General features: G+C 50.4%; 1 protein-coding gene across 5 annotated transcripts in view; it reads right to left on the bottom strand.

Moving 5' to 3' along the window:
* Nucleotides 1-20,292, bottom strand: part of TRERF1 (transcriptional regulating factor 1) — a 197,961-nt gene that overhangs the window by 16,595 nt on the left and 161,074 nt on the right. For 2 of the 5 annotated variants that reach the window (XM_069488026.1, XM_069488025.1), the window contains exons 7-14: nucleotides 19,441-19,591; nucleotides 17,767-18,009; nucleotides 13,976-14,360; nucleotides 13,265-13,331; nucleotides 12,095-12,234; nucleotides 11,860-11,963; nucleotides 9,973-10,048; nucleotides 1,859-1,947 (exon numbers count right to left, since the gene is read on the bottom strand). In XM_069488026.1, coding sequence (XP_069344127.1) covers nucleotides 1,859-1,947; nucleotides 9,973-10,048; nucleotides 11,860-11,963; nucleotides 12,095-12,234; nucleotides 13,265-13,331; nucleotides 13,976-14,360; nucleotides 17,767-18,009; nucleotides 19,441-19,591 — 1,255 coding nt within the window. Of the gene's footprint in view, nucleotides 1-1,858; nucleotides 1,948-9,972; nucleotides 10,049-11,859; nucleotides 11,964-12,094; nucleotides 12,235-13,264; nucleotides 13,332-13,975; nucleotides 14,361-17,706; nucleotides 18,010-19,440; nucleotides 19,592-20,292 lie in introns of all 5 variants that reach the window. The other 3 variants (XM_069488027.1, XM_069488028.1, XM_069488024.1) reach the window with 2 other exon arrangements.

Below are 20,292 nucleotides of genomic sequence, written 5' to 3' on the forward strand. Positions count from 1 at the left end.
TAAAAAATGTATACAATGAAAAGCTTCCTTCCCACACCTGTCCTGCAACACAGGTAGCCCCTTGTATTAATTTCTTGGTTATCATTCCAGAATTTCTTTATGCACGGAACAACACACACAAAAATCTATTCGCACCCCCCTGCCCCCCGCCCTGCCATCTTTCCTCTCACGAGGCAGCCTGCTATAAAATACTGTTTTGCAACTTGATTTTTTTCACAAGACAGCTTGGAGATTTTTTCAGATCAGTCCCTGCAGACTTTTACTTTTTTTTTTTTTTTTTTAACCCATAAAGCAGATGCTTTCTCATTTAATATGCCCGAATGTGTTTAGCTCTCTGACTTGACCTTCAAAATCTATTTACGAAAAATGTTCCTTAATAATGGAACGGAAATATAAGGCAAAAGTTATGATGACAGAGCTTAGATGTTGCAGGAAACAAGCCTTGCCCTGTTCGCCCTCCAGGATGCAAAGGTGTATGCGTTTTAAGGCAAAAATATTCTTTTGTTTAGTTTGTGTATCTCCACACTCTGGCTGGGTCAATAATGTGGGTTTTCTGGAGGCAAAGTGAAGGCTGGCCCCAGCCCTGGGGTGGAACACGGCCACCTGCACAGTGAGACGGGAAGGACACCACCAGAAGTCCTGTCTCCTTAGAGATGCCCCGTCACCTTCCCCTGACATCTGCAGTTTCTACACCAGCATCACCCCGGGGGTGAGGGTGCTGTCCCAGAGAGCCCTTGTTTAAAACTCGAGGTTCCTGGCAGGCACAACACAGGAACCCATCATCCATCGACAGTGTGGGGCCTTCCAGGAGCGTGGCCCAGGCCAGGGCAGTCCTTGGGGGAGGGTGACTCAAGAAAGATGGGAGCGTGGGAGCTGCTGGCACACAGGGCAGCAAAGGGCACAGTGGCAGGACAGGCAGGCGCAAACGCCCCGACGGAGGCAGAGCCAAGTCAGAGGCAAAGCCCGCCTGTTTCGGATGCTCCTCCAGGCAAGGTCCTGGATTAACGACAGGAGAACTGCCCCCCAGAACACCACTGGGGACCATCCGGCCCAGCCAGGAGCCGGTGGGAGCTGTCACTGTGACCCCATTCTCTGTGTACCCGAACATCTTAAATTATCCTTAATACAATATGGCTCCATCATTTATCAGATTGTTGAAACACTGTGAATCATCTTAACTCTTTTTTTTTTAGATGGGGTCTTGCTATGTTGCCCAGGCTGGTCTCAAACTCCTGCACTCAAGGGATCCTCCTGCCTCAGGTGCATACCAGCATGCCTGGCTGTTTTAATTTTCTTGGCCTAAAATACCTCTTAGCCAATGAAAGCCTATTAAATGTATTACCTGTTGTATAAAGTGCTATTTCATCTATGTGGAAGCGTTTTATTTTGCTATGAAATGCTGTATATGTCAGGTATTATTTTTGTTATTATTCTGCTACTGGGTAGGGGGAGGCCACATATCCTCCCTTCCCCAATTTCCCAGAAAAACTTCTGTCAGAAACATGATAGATCTGTCAAATACACATGAAATAAACTGTGTCAACCGTGAACCAGAAGCCCCTGTTCTAGTAATTCTGACAGAATTATGAATTATACATTTTTACTCAGATAGAAAATAACCCCCATCACTGCAGTGTCCAAATAATCCACGTCCTCTTTTCCCTCGTCCTCTCCCCTGTGCCCCCCAACACTGGGGCCGTGCTGCCCCTGTATCGCCTACCATCCTTCCCCAGCAAGGGGTGGAAGCCATCCATTTTGCACAAATGTTAAACCAGTAACCAAATATTTCTCATATTTCTATATATGTACAGTTTCCCAAATTTCATTTCAAGTGAGCAATGGGGAAAACCATGCTTACCATCTTCTGTACAAAAATAAAGTCTTTGCTGTAAGTGGCTAGTGCTTTATTAAACAGTTTTCTTTCTAGGGAGGTCCACTTGTCCGAACCTACAACAAAACACAAACTTCATAAGGACAGCTCACAGTCTTCCCTGTGTCTAGTTTCGGGTTCATTAGTTAAGTTACAAAATATAACTGTCTAGCAAGTGATATAATACATAGCAAACTCCCGTCGGAACAAAAACACAGTGTAACATCAGGGTCAGCAGCTCTGAGACCTGGGTTCAAATACCAGCTATGGCCTTGATCTTGGCAAGTTACTTATCCTAAGCCTCAGTTTTGTCACCTACAAATGGGAATAATTATATTGTTTTCGTTGCTTAGGATTTTTGTGAAGGTTAAAAGAATATACTGCACCAAGTGTCTAGCTTAATAACTAGGAAGCAGTAAGCGTTCAAAAACTTTTAGGTATAGTTTTTATGTAATTATTGCATTCACAAATGCAAGCATTCATGTGGCAAGCACTCTTCAGGGTGTGGCTGGATTCACCAGTCTCCACCCGCCACCCTCCAGATGCTCACAATCCAGTGGGAGACAAACCAGTCGGCCACTGCAGTCCAGTGATAACTGCAATTACAAAGGTCAAGGTGAGATGGCAGTGGGGCAAAATGGAGGAACACCCACTACTCAGGTTAGGGCCAGGCCAGCCGGGAAGGCTTCCAGGTAAAGAACACACTTGAGTTGAGTTTTAAAGGACACACAGAAGCAAGTCAGGCAGCATGTGCAAAGTCAGAGGCAAGAGTGGGGTGAGGCACTTCATTCACTCATTCATTAATTCAACAGATACTTATGAGAAGTATACTACAAGTAAGATAGTGTGCTAGGAAAAAAGAACTAACATTTATAAGTGCTTACTATATGCCAGTTTCTAAGTGCTTTACAATTATTAATCATTTGGTTCTAGTAACAACCCTGTAAGATTGGTATTACTATTATCCAATTTTACAGATGAAAAAATTGAAGTGTTCAAAGAATAGTAATAATCCTGTGTGGTTCAAGTTTAGCGTTCCAGCAGAGGAAAAGCAGATGAGGCCAGAGGTGAGTGGGACCCGTTCTTGACAGATTTGCAGACCAATGATGGGGGAAGAGGCTCCATGGTCCTGGGCTGGTACATCTACCTTGCTGACTAAACTTGATACTTACGTCTTTTTCCTCCAAAAAAGAGGAAGCAAGATATGGAGATAATCATATAGCATGGTACTGGCTTGTTTGGGGCAAGATATAAGGCCAATTTTAAGGGGATTCCTATTTCTGGAGGCTCTAGGCATGGTTCGACATCTGTAGCTGGTTCACAGAGAACTCAGCCCCATTCTCTGGCTTGCTGAATTCTCCACCTCTCTGATCCTTCGGATGGTACACGGCCAGGCCTTTGACATTTCTGCGCTTTTGCTCAGAGCTCTAGTACCCCAAACCATAGTATCTTTCTTCCCACCCAGGGCAAGTCTAAGGTTTCCATTTTGCTATGGTCAAGTGATGGGGCTGAAGTATGGGAAACCCGAATCACCTCTTCCCTTTTATGGTTTGGCCAAAATAAGTGAATCAGAGGAAGCTGCTCTGGGCAGGTAGGGGCCTCCTTACACTGTAGGTGGAGATCCCAGGATCCTTGACAGAATCCATGGCCCAGGGAAAACTCAGATTTCTTAAATGAACACCTCTGTCCGAGTCCTTGATGGGTCCACAAGCCAAGAGCTCTGGCTCTAGACTCAGAATATGCTCTCTATGCTTGGGCTGGTTCAGATTTCTAAAAAACAGGGCTACAACACAATTTATTTGGTTTGCAGGTTTATCTCTTTACTTCTAGAAGGAAAGTAGCTTTCCATGAATCCTCAGCAGAAGGAAGCATCTTCCGCAGGCTCTGGAGGCCTGGACTCCTCAGGCTGTGCACAGCACAGCAGCAGTGAGGGAAGGAGGCTGGGAGCTTGGGGAAGCCTCGCTGGAACGCAGGTGAGCAGAGAAGGTGGGTGGGATTAAGGCTCTGTGGCAGCTCCATCACCATTCCTCAAATTCCGCACAACACTCAAGGCCTGGGGTTCCAGCTCCCACACACTCTCCTTACCCAGGAGCAGAGGCAGAAAGAGGAAGACAGAATGGGATTAACCAACAATTTAGTTCAACAGCCAAAGAACAGTCATGGCTCCTTTTAGGTATCCATCAAAACAGCGAACAGGTAAGAGGGATCTGAAAGATAATGATGGGGGAAGATCACGATGGCAACCTGTCACACCAGCTGTCACACAAGCTTATAAGGAGGCTGACGTGCTGCTCCACGGCAAGTCCACAGCCTGTGTGGCCCTTGGTTGCAAGTCAGATGTGGAATCAGGAGACAGATGAAGCCTCCAACTTTTAACAGGTCAATGATATTTCTTTCCAACCTCAGCCAGACCAAATGTTTCCTGGGTTCGAGTGCAGCTCTAAGACACGGCGAGACACTAACAGGGCCGTCCAGCCTGCACAGGCCAGCACCCGTCTCTACAGCGGATACACTTCCTTCCGTCTCATGCTGGACTCATCATCTGACTTCTGGCCCGAAAAGCAGGGTTAAGTCCCCAGGTCTGTTTACCTCTGAGAAGCATGTCCCTTCACACCTCCAAATGGCTACCAGATGCAACCCCACAGCAGGTGAAGTAGCCTCCTGTCTTGTCCTGTATGGGGGACCCCCAAGCCTCATGGGGAAGGAGACCCTCCCCTGCTGACTCTTGCGGTTCTCAGGACTGCTGCTCTGTGACGGGCTCCTTCTGTCTTCCTGATCCGAGTGCGCATTCTGCACAGCCCACCCTGGGTGGGAAGGGGGCTGCACTCTCCCTCTTCCCCTCGGTGCTGCAGGGGCTGGGTCAGGGAGCGTGGGCTTACACCGTGAGAGATGGCTTTAGTCCTAGGGTCCTGCTTTAGTGTACATGACAATGCTGTGTGTGTGTGTGTGTGTGTGTGTGTGTGTCTGTCCAACAGGGCGTACACAAAGCAAGAAAGGAGGCTGGGTCAGACAACAAAACTTCTCGCTCTCACAGTGGAGCTGCCTTCCTGCTCACGGGATCGCCCGCCGAGGCTGACACCCCACCCCTGGGCTCTCGGGCTGAATTCCCAGGCCGAAGCCTCGTACAGTTAAGTAACAACTGGATGTGCTCTTTCCAACTAGTATCACCGAGCTGCGCTAAAAAGGGTGACTTTAGTCAGGAAACCTTAGGCTGTGAAGCCAGTTCTGGCACTGACCCTTCTGTGACCCCAGGCAAGTCTACTCAACTTCTCTGAGTCTCAGTTTCCTCGCCTGTGACATGGGGATGGTGGCAGCCACCCTGTGACGGACAGCGCTTGGTCCCAGGTAGGTGCTCAATAGATGTTTTGGATCTTCACTGGCCACTTGGAAAGCAGATTCCAAATCAGCCCAGGGCTATAAGACAAGTGCTGTCCCCTGCTGATGTGTGTACAGTGGCACTGGGGAAGACCACCTGTCCCTGTGCATGCTCCTTGTTCCTGTATGTGTGATCCCACAGCCTCACTCCTGGCTGCTCACAGCTTCCAGTCTGTTACTCCCTGCCTCCAAGATCCCTCTGCAACCCAAAGTCAAGGTAAGGCTCAGGTGTCTCTTGTTCCTGTAGTCTGTCTGATGGGGGCACCTTCCTCATTCTTAGACGAGGCTCTAGGCCAGCCTTTCTTGGCTTCTGAATCTTGGACAAAGTCAAGGATAAAATGCAGGAGGTTGCTGAGGCAGGGCGTTGCCTCAAATCCTCCTCTTTTTATTTATTTATTTTTGAGACAGGGTCTTGCTCTGTTGCCCTGGCTAGAGTGCAGTGGCATCATCACAGCTCACTGCAACCTCAAATGCCTGGGCTCAAGCGATCCTCCTGCCACAACCTCCCTAGTAGCTGGGTCTACAGGTGTGCACCACCATGCCTGGCTAATTTTTCTATTTTTTGTAGAGATGGGATTTCACTCTTGCTCAGGCTGGTCTCCAACTCCTGGCCTCCAGCAATCCTCCTGCCTCAGCCTCCCAAAGTGCCAGGAGTACCATCCTGAGCCATCGTGCCCAGCCCCTCCCCTATCTTTCTGTCCTCCCCTTGCCCTCCCTTTTGCCACCCCTGCTGCCCACTCAGCATGCACACAGGGCTAGTGGGCTGACAGTCCCCCCAGAATCCTTTGTTCTACCTGGGGATTCCTGGCTATTGGGCTATTCTCAGCAGGCCCCTAACAAGTTGATTAAGGCTAATTACAAAGAACCTAATGAACTGGATGAAACAGGTGCTGGAACAGTATCTAGAAGAAAACTGTTTGAACTTCAGTTGCTGGGAAACAGGCTCTGGACTGTGGCTAATTTTGGGGCCATCCACAGTGAACCCAGGCAATTAAAAAGAGATGTGGAAGGGTGACAGTTTGGGCACAGTATCTTTTAGAGGGACCTTTTGTCTTCTTTCTGGACTTTTAAAACTTCCATTGATGTCACTGCAGACACATAAGAAAGACATGTTCATTGTAGAAAAAAGAGAACTGCTTTTATAGCAGATCTTCATGTCCGTGTAGGGTCTTCCCCAGTGGGTGAAGGTTGAATAACTTTTTTAGGGGCACAAGGTGAAGCAGGCTGCTACAAACGTCCTCTCTGGGGGCAAAAGGGAGGGAGGCCTCAATCTGAATCCAGAATTCGAGCTTGTCCACTAAGTGTTTATTTACAAGTGCTGTGTCAGGCAAGGCAGGAGAATAAGTATTAACTCAGTTCCTGCCCTTGAGGGGACCACTATCTAGCTAGAGACATGGGCTAAGAATGCCTGGAAAATGAAATCACAGCTGTGTTTCTTGCAAAGTATTCTCTCGGGTATGTAATTCTGTTTCCTCATCTAACCGGGGCAGCTTCCAAGGCAGAGCCCAGGCTTCTTCCAACGGAATGAATATTTCTTCCAGGTCTTCCCGCTCTCCAGAGCTCAGGTCAGGGTTTCAGGACCCAGTGAGAGTTTGGGGTGTTTTAGACCTGACAGTAGTCTCTGCTGAACTCTTGCCAAAGAGCCAGGGTCAGTTCTAACACCCCCTCCCCTCTGCACCCATCTGCAGGAATGACCAGTTCAATGGGAAAGTCAAGGATGCTGCAATCCTTCTAATCACAACCAGGCGTCCTCCCCCGCCTGACTCCCTGACCGCGGCCCATCTCCACCCAGTGCGAGTGCTAATGGGAACAACTGCAAACGACTGCTATGCACACGTGGGTGGAAGGGTGCTGAGAGGGGACAGAGGCCTGGACTGTGCATCCTGGTGAACTGAGCACCAGGAACCACTGCAACAGCACCTTCCTCTAAGGATCTTGTACAGGGCTCCTCTGGCCTCACCAGGCAGCCCTTAGATCTGCGTAAGTTGCCCACCCCACAGGTCCTTTTCCCCCTAGCATGTCTCTCCTGGGTCCCAGCACTGGTCACTTTTTCCTTTCCTTAATGAATTGCTTGGGATGGCTGGGAAAGAGAAGATAATGAGTAAAGTAAGGAAGTGATTTCCACAGGCCTGTGTCTCTTTCTCCCCCAAACTTGCAGCCTCTCTCCCCTAAGCCCAGTCTTGCTGCCTTCCCTCCAAGGCACAGAACCCCCTTTCTAGATAATCAGGAGCCTGGAGAGCAAATTCAGGGCTGGGAGTCAGGGTGGGTGACACTGGCTACAGACACAGAGTCAGAAGCCAGAGGAGATCCAGAAGACAGTGTCCCAGGGAGGTTGGAATTAAGCCAAGAGACAGTCTGTCCTACAGAGCATCCAACAGGGCTTAGCACAAAGGTCAAGGCAGGATGGGGCCATGGGGATGGGATTCACTGACACCTGGGGACCAAGTGAGGCAGGGGCCAGAAGTGGGGGAACGAGGCGGTTGGTGGCTGGCAGCCACCACATGTGATGGGGTAGATTCTGCTGCCTTCCCTGTGTCTTGTAAAGGAACCGTTAAGGGGATGGTTTGGGGTCAGACTTTAGAGACCAGGGACCTCTGCCCTTTTTGCTCATAATTCTAGAAGATTCTCTGAGCCCCAGTCTGTGATCACTTCCTGAAGAAGGCAAGTGACTGGCAGACATAGGTGAGCACCCTTCTCTTGGGGACACCAATCCTTCACAGCTCAGCTCCACCTCTCTTGCCTCCAAGGGTCGGAATGATTCCAGAAAGCAGCAGGGTCCTTCCTGGTCTGCCTGTGGGGGAAGGGGGCAGGGAACAGGCAAGGGATTAGCTAGGAACCCCCAACCTTAACAGATCAATTAATTTTAGCAGAGTTTAGGGTCCTCTAGTTTCAAAGTTTTTGGTAATACTTTAGTGTTTTTGTTTTGTTTTGTTTGGGGATGTGTGTGGCTACTAGTGCATAGCTTTCTGACCTTTTTCATATCATGGCGCACATAAAAATAGTAATACTTGTTTGGCACACTGGGAAGAACTGGAAGGGAGTCGTGTTGAAGCTGAAGTTGCTGACAGATGACGTTGCTGACAGCTGGAGTTGACCAACTCAGAGGCTCCGCGGCCCCGGCCACCCCGGCCACCCCGACCACCCCAGCCACCCCAGCCACCCTGACCGCTGGGGGCAGCAGCATCTCACAGCACATGGTTGGGAAGCTCCTTTTAGCCAACCTGCTGTCTCACCCACTATGCAAAGAAGCCTGACATAGGCTCCAGGAGGTTGGACAGCCCATTGGGGCTTAATGGGCGGCAGATGATGCTGGGAATTAAGAGAAGACTGGACTGTTTCCATGGCATATTAGGGAGAACTCCCACATCTTTCTAGCCACACTCAGGGCAGACACCAAGCAGGAAATGATGGAGACAATATTAACAAATGGCTCCTTTAGGCCACTGGTTAAATGATGAATTTCTTATCCCGTGTGTCCATTTTGTGCCGGCACAGACATCCCTGGGCTTGCTGTGCTTAGATGAGGGGCTTCAAGGCCTTTCTACCTTGTGATGACAGGCAGGAAAGCCACCGCGTGACAGAGGAAGAGCACATCAGGTGAGGCAAATGGCAGTGGGAAGAGACAGCCCACTGAGAAGGTGCCGGCATTTGTAAAGGAGCCCTCACATTAAGCCATCTCTGGCCACCTGGATCAAGGATGGGAAAAGGTATTACTAGGTTCCCAAGCCTAGGTATCTAGCACCTGCCTAGGCAGGGTCAGCCCAAGTCACCAAAGGAAACCTCAAATGATTAAAATTCAAAGGACATCAGAGGATTCTGCCCTCTTTGAAACAGAGAACCAAGGCAGTTCGTGGAGACCCTCAGAGTGGACAGGTTTATCAGTTAATGGAGATAAAAACGCTGACCTCAGCCTCAGTCGTCACCTCTTAGGCTCCCCAACCTGTTTGCTTCTTTCTTCATGATTCTCACTCCATTCAAATCTCAAAGGTGTCTTCTACTTCCCTCTCACGGTGGTGCTCTCATTAGCCCACACACTCACAGACCCTGGGTGAGAAGTCTTTCTCCTGCCATTAGAGTGACCCATTGTTTAGTAACTGCCTCCTCCTCAGACTCCAAACTGCATGAGGTAGGACAATGTCTATGTCTGTCGTAGTCCCTGTTGCATTTTAGTGCTTAGCTCAGTCCCTTGCACACAGTGAGTGTTTGATAAATAATTGTGGAATAAATGAATAATAACAGCTACCAGCTGTGCCAGGCATTGGGCTACAGATATTATCTCTCATCTTCACAAAAATGCTACAAGGGATGCAACAGGAGCCCCATTTATAGGGGAGAAAACCAAGGCTGCAGAAGGCCAAGGGACTTGGCCAAGGTGTGCAGTCCGATTTGAACCCATGGCCGCTGATTCCAAAGCTGGGGGCTGCTGACGGTTGTCGGCTCTGTGCCGTACCCTCTGTGGCTCTTTCTGGTCTCGCTGCCCACGTGCAGGCACCGTCCACTACCACCCAGGTCTTGGCGCACCCGTGAGGGGCAGGAGCTCACACAAAGTGCTGACAGTGCTGAGCCAAGAGACTCACGGCCCCCACCAGCTAGGCCCCAGAGGTCTTGAGCCCACAAGCAGCGATTAGGACAGAACTGGTGTTATCCATTAGTCAAAAGTGCCACAACCAAACATGCAAGCAGCCCACCCGCAGGGAGCAACAGGGCACAGGGCTCGGGCAACCTACCGGCATAGTGGTAATTTGCTAAAGGATGGCATTTTAACCTGACTGGCTTCCGCAGCAGCAGCATTTCCAGAGCAGCCTGCAGACCCAGGGAGAGAAAAGGCAAGAGTCAGTAACAGCTCTGTGTGTCCTTTGAAGACCATCCACCCAAAGGGGGCAAAGGGTTAGCACTGCAGGAGCCAGGGGTGGGGACGCTAGAAGGAAAACCAGAGGGAGGCTAACTGGGGCTTCCTATGTGTTCAGCATCCAACAAGACTCGTCATTCTAACACCCTCCCCACCCATGCCTGCTGGTCATGTACCAGAAAAACGGTCGAGACTTGACTCTGTCCTTGGTGAGGGCCTGCCAGCCTCCGAGAGATGGGTGGGACCGCCTCTGAATGGAGGCTGAGCCTCTGGGGAAGGGCTCTGAGGAAATGAGTGGGTGATTTGTAACTGTTTTACAGAAAAATCCCATGTTTCACTGCAACTGAACATAAACAGCTGCACTGGAAATAACTAGTACACACCATCCTTCCAGAGAGCCTAGCTGGGCCCTAGCTAAATGCACTCTTTCAAATCTACCTCCTTCCGCCTCGTTGGCTTTTTAAAAAAATGCTGCAGGCAGAATTGAGCTGTGGATGGTTTCGGGGCAGAGCAAGATCTAGAATTGTGCTACTCCAAGTGTGGTCCACCAACCAGCAGCACCTGGGCGCTAGTCAGAAATGCAGAACCTGGGCCCCACCCCAGACCGGCTGAATCAGATTCTGCATTTTAACAAGATTTCCCAGGTGACTTGTGTGCACATTAAAAGTTTGAGAAGTGGCCAGGTGCGGTGGCTCATGCCTGTAATCCCAGCGCTTAGGGATCACGTGAGTGATCCAGGAGTCTGAGATCAGCCTGGGTAACATAGTGAGACCCCATCTCTACAAAAAGTAAAAAATTAGCCAGGTGTGGTGGCGCATGCCTGTAGTCCCATCTACTTGGGAAGTTGAGGCAAGAGGATTGCTTGAGCCCAGGAGTTTGAGGCTACAATGAGCTACAATGGCGCCACTGCACTCTAGCCTAGGCGACAAGAGCGAGACCCTGTCTCTAAAAGAAATTTTATAAAAAGAAAAAAAAGTTTGGGAAGTGCTACTGTGCAACCCTGATCTCAAAGGCTTAAGGATAGTTCTCCAACATTCTATAAAATACTTGAAGGGTATCATAGTACTGGGACATTTGTTTATTTTCGCATTTTCATAAAATCAAAATGCAGAAAGCTAGATCTAGTGCCAGGAAGAACCATGTATGCATATAAAGGAGAAACTGAGGTTAGTGACTGAGTGATCTGGCCGGGTTGAGCAGGTAAACTGTCAGCTCTGATTGTGGGAAGACAGCTCCAAGGCTCCAGCTGGGGGACACCAGCAGAAACATGTTAAAGGTGGAAGAATGGAACCAGCTGGTGCATAGTAAACACTTCACATTGGTTAGAAGAGAAAAGAGTTCCATAAACATCAAACTTTAGCTGATTTCCATAGGAGGGAAGAACAATTACCAGAGTACAATAGACTATTTCAGGCCAACTCTTGTTTCAGGAAGGCCTTCTACCTCCATCACTGGAGACTCAGTTTTCTGATGTGAAATACAAGACGATGAAAAGAAATTCTAATTTCCTAGGACAGATGTTCCCACAGTTACAACTTAGGAACAGACAGATGTGTGAACATAAGTTCACTGGAGATTTTTTTCTACAGGATTTTAAATCCTGACCTTCTCATCGAGATAAGGAACATGGAGGCATGTTGGCTGGTCAGCATCTTACGAACTGGCTGTACGGCACATGGGACAAAACAGAGACTTGGGAAAATTCTCTGCAGGATACTGATGGGAAGAGTATGACCTGGGATGCCTCCTTGTCATGGTTCCTTACCATCACATCACCTTTGGCCTCGAAAAGAGAGTGCAAAGCAAATTCAGAATTGGTCCCTCCACCCGGCAACGCACTTGAACAGCACAAATTCAGAAGATTCTCCACTGTTGGGAACAAGGAAAAGCCACTGCATCAGAGAGAGCTCAGTATCATGGAAAAACACACCAAACCCGGAGCCAGTAATCCCAGTGAGATAATCAAGCCTTTCCCACCCGCTCTTCCCACATGCCTGTACCTCTTTGCTGGAGGTCGTGGTTTTCCAGCTCTGGCCAGGGCTTCCATACTAACGTGGCCTTGTGTGTGTCCTGGGCAAGGGCAGAGACATCCTGGAGTTCTGGGATCTCTGCTTGGAATCTCAAGCCAATGTTGATGCGTCTTTAATGATAAGAAGAAAAACAACAATATAGTCTTCAATTTGAAGGCCCAGGCCAAGGGCAATAGTCAGGAACTTGAAAAAGAGGGAAACCAGTTCCTTCTGCAAAAAAGAATGCAAGGGCATTTCCTCACAGTGTGACCCTAAGATTCCAGGCATGGCTTTTATCACTGGGATAAGGAACAGCTTTAAGATTGGAGAGCGATGTTTGGGGAGCAAGAGGGCAGTCTGCCTGGGACTTTATATAGCTCCCAGTAACTGGGAGAGGGAGGGTGGCCAATTCTAAGAGAATAGCTGCCCAGAGCATGGCCGATGGTGCCACTTAAACAGAAAAAAAGGGGACAAATGCAAAGCATTTATTTCATTTTTTTATCTCTTTCAGACCACTTTCACGTACATTATCTGGTTTGAACCTTACTAAGATCTGTGGTGCAAGCAAGGCAGTCATAATTATTCCCGTGCATTATGAATCAACTAAAGCCTAGAAAGGTTAAATCGATCAAGATCAAATAACAAAATAGTATCAGAACTCAGGTTTTCTGATTCCTGACTGAATCTGCTCATCACTCTACCACCTGGCCTCTTTTCTGCGCTTCCCCATGAAAATAACCACCTTTCCCTTCCATAATCCATCCCTCTGCGTAACTCAAGTACTTAACAGGCCCGCTGGAGACTGGTCAAGAATCTGAGAAAGGGTTGGGGAAAGTGAGGACACTCAGAAGGTGCCTCTTAGAGAGCCGGGCACCCCAAGAGAGATGCCTTAATGTCACCGGGGATGTGAAAGCACGTGGCTACAATCAGGCTGGTCTGTGGAGCCAGAGACAGGGACACTAGGTTCTTTGAATACAGGGCTTCATGCTTTTACTACCCATTTAGTCTGTGACAAAGGCCTTGAAATACTGGCAACTACTGTATAGGGCAACAACAGCATTCAAGAAATAGCCATGATTCTATAATTTCTAGAACTTCCCTCTCAGTGTGCTCTGTGACCACAGAAGTACTAACTACACTCCTCAAGAAGCTTTTCCTTACGGTTCAACATCCACGGTCTGCTCTCCAGGCCCTGGGGTGACTGTCACATTGCTGCCATCAATGCTATCTGAAACACAGAAACCAGAGGTCACTGGTCAACAGGGAAGGGGTGCTGAAGAAACTAAAGCAAACGAGCAGTTAGCTAACCAGTTATGGCAGGGCTCCTTTCCTACGCAACCCACGCCAGAGTTACCCCCAGCAGTCTCCAGGGAGCTGGATGGAGTGGAAGCCTAAACGGCTTAGGGCCGCCCATTTCTCACACAGAGTGAGGAGAAGCCTGCTGCCCCACGTGTGTCTGCTAGCTGTCTGCTAATGGCATCTACGCAACCATTCTTGCTGCAGACAGGTCCTGCTACTGGTCTCCCATGGTCGATTTTTACAAAGCATGCTAAAACGTCAAGGCTTGATCTTGCATGTAATACCCAAGTCTGTTTGCACAGTCATCCATGGCAGTCTTAGGCAGTGGGTGCTGGAGTGATCACTCGTGCGTTTGGCTCCCCAGTTAGACTGGGATTTCCTTGAGGATAAAGCCTGTATCTTACTCTAGGTCTTTCTTAGCACCTGGCACAGTGTCTGGTACATACAGCAGACACTCCACAAGTCTGTGGGATAAATGAAAAAACTAAAGGAAGTGAGACCTCCCCAGACAGTACCCGGCACAGACAGGAGTGAATCCCCGGGGGCCCCTGAGGCGGCTAAGGGGACACTCACTGGAGCGGCACAGCAGCACGCGCGGCGTGGGCGTCAGGGGCGTCAGGGGCAGCTGCGGGTGGGCGCCAGGGCCGTGCCCGGAGATGAGGACGTTGCTGAAGAGCCCCGATCCCTGGCGCACCGGGCTCAGCATGGGCGGGGGCGTGTAGGGGGGCAGCTCGTGGGTGGGGTCCAGGAGCAGGTGGTCCCCCAGGACGCGCGGGGAGCGCAGCTGGCTCTGGTAGAGGGTGGCGCCTGAGTAGGAGGCGGCGGGGTTCGGGTTGTAGGAGGGCGGCGGCGGGATGAAGAGCGGCTCCGGCCGGTGCCGGAACTTTTTCTTCTCCTGCACGGTCTTGAGGGGCTCCTCGGCTTTGGGCGCGCCTGGCTGATGCTTCCTGGGGACTTCCTAAAACGGGAAGAGCGATCTGACTCAAAAACTCAGGTTTCCCCTACAGACCATTTCCACAGGTTCCAGGAAGGGGGTCTTCTGCCGTTCTAATGGGGGCTCCCTGCCGCCTCACCCCCTCCCACTCTGACCACATCCATTGCAGGCAAAAGCGTGTTTTGGGGGCTCGACTTGGGAGAAAACTTTGGTTCTGGAAAAAATCCCTACTTGTCTGGAAAGAGCTAGGGGTGGTAGGACTAGTGGGTGGGATTGAAGTAATAAATGCGAATTCTTGATTGCTGGTTTCAGTGGAACCAAGCTGAGTGGGCTCTTTAATCCCCCACTGCTCCCCAGGGACAGACATCAGGGACAGATAACACCGTGTTCTGAGAAGGGGACAGAATAATCTATTTAGGCAAGCTGGGGTAGAGGGTGGGGGGCAGGAAGAGGGGGTTCACACCTAGCCAGGGCTCCCAGGGCCAGCGACCCCCACTGGGCCCTCCTAAGTAACTTTCAGGATGGGGGGAGTCACCTAGGATCTTTAAGCCCCTTTAGTGTGCTCTCCTAAAAAATGGATCTGGTTAACCGACCCCCTCACCACCTCTCACTAGTGCTCCCAGAACTGGTGGCTCATCTGTAGCAAGCCCTTCCCCTAGGCTGGCTTCCTGTCAGCAGAGTTAGTTTACTCTAATGGCAGCGGAACCAAGCACAGTCTGGAAGGAAGATCTGCCACGTGGATACATATATACTAAAAGTAAACAAATGCACGTAAATAGATAAGCAGGGCATGCCAAAGCCAAACAGAAACAGACTGGGGTTGTGTGCTAGCATCAGCCCAGAGAAGTTGAGAGCTGGGTGTGGCGGGGAGAGGCGGCTGGGAGAGGCGGCGGGGATACCTGCGGAAAGGTTCTGGATAGTCTGTGGTACCCTCCCGGGCCCTGCAGGCCAGGGGCCAGCCACAGCCACAGTTCTGGCGATTCCTGTGTCCAGGGTGGAGCCTGAGTAGGAGGCAGCAGGGGGTGATGGGAAGGGCTGGCCATGGTCATGTGACCAGCTGCTTCCAGGCCATGTGACCTGCCCCTCTGCTCTGGGTTCTTCTCCCTCTGGGCTCCTCCTGCCTCCAGCACCTCAGGCTCTGTCCCCTCTGTCTCCAGCTTCCTAGTTTTCCAAGGTCTAAGAAGGGAGTCTGGGAAGACAAAGGGTCCCAGCGTGCAGGCTCCTGACTAAACTAAACCCCCAGGGGGCTCTCCTGAGGCCAGACATGCCCACCTGCCTCCGCTCCCCACCAGAGGGCTCCTCGGCATCTGAGGCTGAGGCCTGGAGAGGGGCTGAGGAGCCCGGAAGGAGGTCCATGCCCCTCAACTGGGGAGCAATCTCCAAACTTTACAGCCCGTTGCTGGGTAACTGATGAGGTCACTTAAGTACATGCAGACCTTATGTGATCTCAACGCTGCACTGGAATCCAGACCTCTGATCACAGGGCCAGAGGTCCCTTTTGGGCTCCTCCTCCAGCCTCCTGTTACTTCAGCTCTAAATCCAGATTTGCTGATCCTCCAGGCAAGGCTCGGAGACACCGGGCCAGAGAAGCCACCCAGAATGTCCACCTGGATATCTCTTGAGAAGCATTTACACTGTTCCACCCCACCAAACTATTCGCACTCTCTGGGCACAGGGCCTAGCACTGAGAGCTTTAAAAAGCTCCTGCCCACAGAGAAGGATGAGAACCACTGATGAGTCCAATCCCCTCAAGGTCAGGGGAGGAAACTGAGGCTCTGAGAGGAGGAGGGCCTCAGCTGTCTTCGTCCCAGCTGGCTAGGAGCAGAACTGGGATTAGAATTCAGGGCTCCTCCCCGGACGTTTTAATTTCTTTACGTCAAGTGCTGGGACCTTGCACACAGGCACTACATCCCACCTGTGCACCCCCACTTCAGCCTGTCTCCTCAGTGCCCATGTCTCCCTCACCTTCCCTTAAGCCAAGTTCATCCCTTCCTTCAAACCTCCCCAGTGATGGTCTCCTGCCTGAGCACACTCATGCCAAACTCCCTTGCCTCTCCCCAGTCCCTAATTACTTAAGCTACCCAGGTGTATTCCTGCCCAGCCACACCCAGGGCATCGGTTCTTGTCTGCCCTCATCTTTCTCTCGCCATCTTGAATTGGGGGTGGGTGGGTGTGCTGCCTGGGACTCTGACCCCTGTGTGACTAGGAACCCTTGGTTGAAGGGTTTCTACCCCCCAAGGGTAGAAACAGTGTCTCTGACACCAAATCAGGAATGTCCCTGGGCAAAGAGGGAGCCTGGATACGTCATTTCATCTCTCTGTCGCTGGCCCCAGTGCTGCCCACTTAGGAGAATTTTCACCCCAGAGGTTCTCCATCAGTCTCTCTCTTTCTGAGGCCTTGATATTACACAGAGAACCAGAAAGGTTCTTTCTGGACTTTCTAGTTCTCTTAATTACTCTCTCTACCTCTATGCTGGCCCAGTCCTACCCTTATGCCACCTGGATTTTCAGCTGCCACCTATTCTCTAAGGACAGATCTGACCCAACACAGCACTTTGTGGGAAGGGGATAGGTCTGATACAGCCAACCACACAGGTCACAAACTCCCCAGGGGCCAGAGAGAGGGGGAGAGAGGTGGGAGGGGAGGAGAGAGGGAGAGAGAGAGAGAAAGAGAAAGAGAGAGAGAGGGAGAGAGAAACACTGTCCCACAGCCAAGCTAAGCTGCTTGGGTGAAGCACTTAGAATTTGAGAAAGAGGAGAACCGAACAGTGAGAAACACACATCTCTTTGCTTTCTTGAGACTAGGGGTGGGTGGCTCTCAGTGGAACTACTTTGGGAATTTTAACAAATTAGGTTCTCCAGGGTATTAAAGCAGATGTGATATTAAAAAAAATATTAAGCATCTGGTAAGGCTGATCATCAGAATGGATTCCAGGGCTACAGCCTGAAGGCTGCGCTGTGCCAGGGGTTACCTGTTTGGCTGCTGGATTTGAGGAGGTCTTGAGACCCTGGGGAAGGGGCCAAGGCCTGGGCAAAAGCTGTTTACTATGTGGGACAGTACTTCCACATTTCAGTAACTGATATGGTTGGATCAGTGATTACCAGGTGAATTATCATCTCTGTTTAAACCTGGGAATACCTTCAGGTCTCTCACGATCTAACCTAGACCAGAAGCCTGGTTCAGTAACAGGCATTTAACGGGCAGCAGCGGTGTGAACAAAGATGGCTTTCCAAGGTGGCCACTGGAGCTCAGCCCTGAGAGGCCAAGGCACGTCTGAGCTCAGCACAGCGACTCTGGGAGAGCTGCCCCATCTCCAAGAAAGCAAAGGGATGTCCCCACCCCAGGCAGGTGGGCCAGAGCAGCAACTCACAGCAGGCGTGCGGGGGGCAGCCCCTTGGGGTGAGTGTGGGGGAGAGAGGGTCATCCTCACGAGCACAGGCATCTCGTCGTCCGACATCGAGCTGGCTGGCTTGTCTCTGGCGGAGGGGGCGGCAACGGCGCTGTTGGTGAAGCCCTGAGAGCTGGGCTTGGGTGGGAGAAGCTTGACAGGGACAGACACGGGCATGACCATAGGCGTGAGGCTTTCTGCCTCGGGAGGGAGCTGCGGTGGCGGCTGGGGCGGAGGCGGCAGTGGCGGCTGGGGCGGAGGCGGCGGGACCTTCTCTCCTTCCTCCTACACAGACAATAAAGGCTTTGATCCTGGGCTGAGAGCAGCTCTCACAAGGGAGGGGGGATGCACTTTGCTTTCCTGAAAGGTTCCAGGACGTCAGGTGTGGGTGAGCAAGAACCACTGCAGGGTGATTTCCTTCCTACAACCCTGAGTCCTCGCCGGAGTGATGCCAGTTGGTGGTAGACAAGGCCGTGCACTCTAGTTTCTACAGGTAAAAAATCTAGACCGTGTATCACTTGTATATTAAAATATTAAATTTTTTTTTGTGGTCATCGTCGCTTTTTAAGAAAAGGACCTGGGCTTGTAATCGGTCCAAAAAATGTCTGATCTTGTGTAGGAGTTTTTAATTCTATGGGCCTCAGTCTACTCATTTGTCAAATGGAAACAGGCATTCCATCCTCAACTTTAGCCAAGTTAGGAAACCACACTGGAAATGCAAAACATGTTGTTTTTTAACAAGTAAAGACGACGCTTTTAAAAAAAAAAAATTGTCATGGCCAGGAGATGGAATGATCCAGGTAATCCAACATTTTGGTTAAGAGAGAGTTAATCCCATAGACTTGAATTAAGGTCAACAATATTCAAAGAATTCTGAGAAAATTCTTTGAACTGTAACTCTAAAACTCATGGATAGTGCACTACCTGGATATCCTACCTGGATAACCCAGAGGGTATTTAAGGATCTTTGGATGCTAGAGCCAAACACCACTGCATTGGTGAACAGAAAATTCTGGCTGAGAGCCTGACGGTTATTAGCTTTCTCTAGCCATTGACCACTGATCTGGAAGGCCCCAGTGGCTCTGGTCTTGGGCACTTCAAGCGGCAGAAGTTAAAAATAATACTGCATTGGCCAGGCGCGGTGGCTCACGCCTGTAATCCTAGCACTCTGGGAGGCCGAGGCGGGTGGATCGCTCGAGGTCAGGAGTTCGAGACCAGCCTGACCCCGTCTCTACTAAAAATAGAAAGAAATTATATGGACAACTAAAATATATATATACAAAAAATTAGCCGGGCATGGTGGCGCATGCCTGTAGTCCCAGCTTCTCGGGAGGCTGAGGCAGTAGGATCGCTTAAGCCCAGGAGTTTGAGGTTGCTGTGAGCTAGGCTGACGCCACGGCACTCACTCCAGCCCAGGCAACAGAGTGAGACTCTGTCTCAAAAAAAAAAAAAAAAAAATACTGCATTTACATGTCTTCTCAAGGGAGAGAGGCTGGGATCTCCTAGAAGTCTTTCTAGCACCTCTGTTTTGACCCTTGGAGAGTGGGGACTGTTTGACCTGGCTGCCCCCCCCAGGGTCAGAGCTTAAACATTCCTGCCAAGGGAGGACAGTGCCTCTCCAGGTGCCCACACAGGCCTCACCTCACTGTCTGATGGCGGCAAAGCAAAGCAAGCAACACATGGCCTGGGACGGACTGGGGACTGGCTCCTGCTCACCTGTTTGAGGCTGGGGGAGGCCCTCATTCCTCCGTGGGACCGCATGTGGCCATTCAGGGCAGGCAGGTTCTTGAACTCCTTCAGGCAGATGGAGCACGTCAGCTTGTTCTTGGCATCAAACTGCTCCCCAAACACTCCTTTGGCTTGGCCACTGCTCAAGGGTAGGGCCGAGCGGAGAGGAGGGAATCAGTGACTTATCACAGACTTCATCCCCACAACCAGCCCATTTTATTCACCCAGCGCTCCATGGCCATGGCCTCGTCTGTATCACCCCATACTCTTCAGAGAACTAAGGCCAGTTTATAGATGAAAAACTGAGGCTTGGAGTGGGAAAGGCTTCCTCAAAGTCATGCAAGAGTTGAACAAAACATCTTTCTTCATCCCAGGCCTCCAGGCACTGGGTTCTCCTCACCTATGGCTCTAATGACCTTTCCAAGGTCCACTTGAGCCCACCTTCTCCAAAGCCTCCCCTTAGAGACACTTGTCTACATCCTCTGGGGCAGCCTCCCTATCGCACGTTTCAGCGGTTCATCAGGTTCTGGCTAAGTCTTTATTTACCATGCCCATGAGAGGAGTGAGCAAGTCTGTACTATTCACTGCTGCATTCTCCAAGCCTAGCTCTATGCTTGGCACACAGTAGGCACTCAATGAATGGACAGTGGACAGAACACAGGTTTTGGAGTCAATCGCGGCATGGTTACTTACTTGATGTATAACCTTCAGCTCTCTGAGCCTCAGTTTTCTCATTTGTAAAATAATAGTAATAGCTAATAATTATTCAGCGCTAACCATGTACAGGCACATGGTCATCATCCCACCCTCACGAGGTTATTTTACTACAAAGCATAATAT

The sequence above is a fragment of the Eulemur rufifrons genome, chromosome 15 (genome assembly GCF_041146395.1).
Source record: "Eulemur rufifrons isolate Redbay chromosome 15, OSU_ERuf_1, whole genome shotgun sequence".
Lineage (NCBI taxonomy): Eukaryota > Metazoa > Chordata > Mammalia > Primates > Lemuridae > Eulemur > Eulemur rufifrons.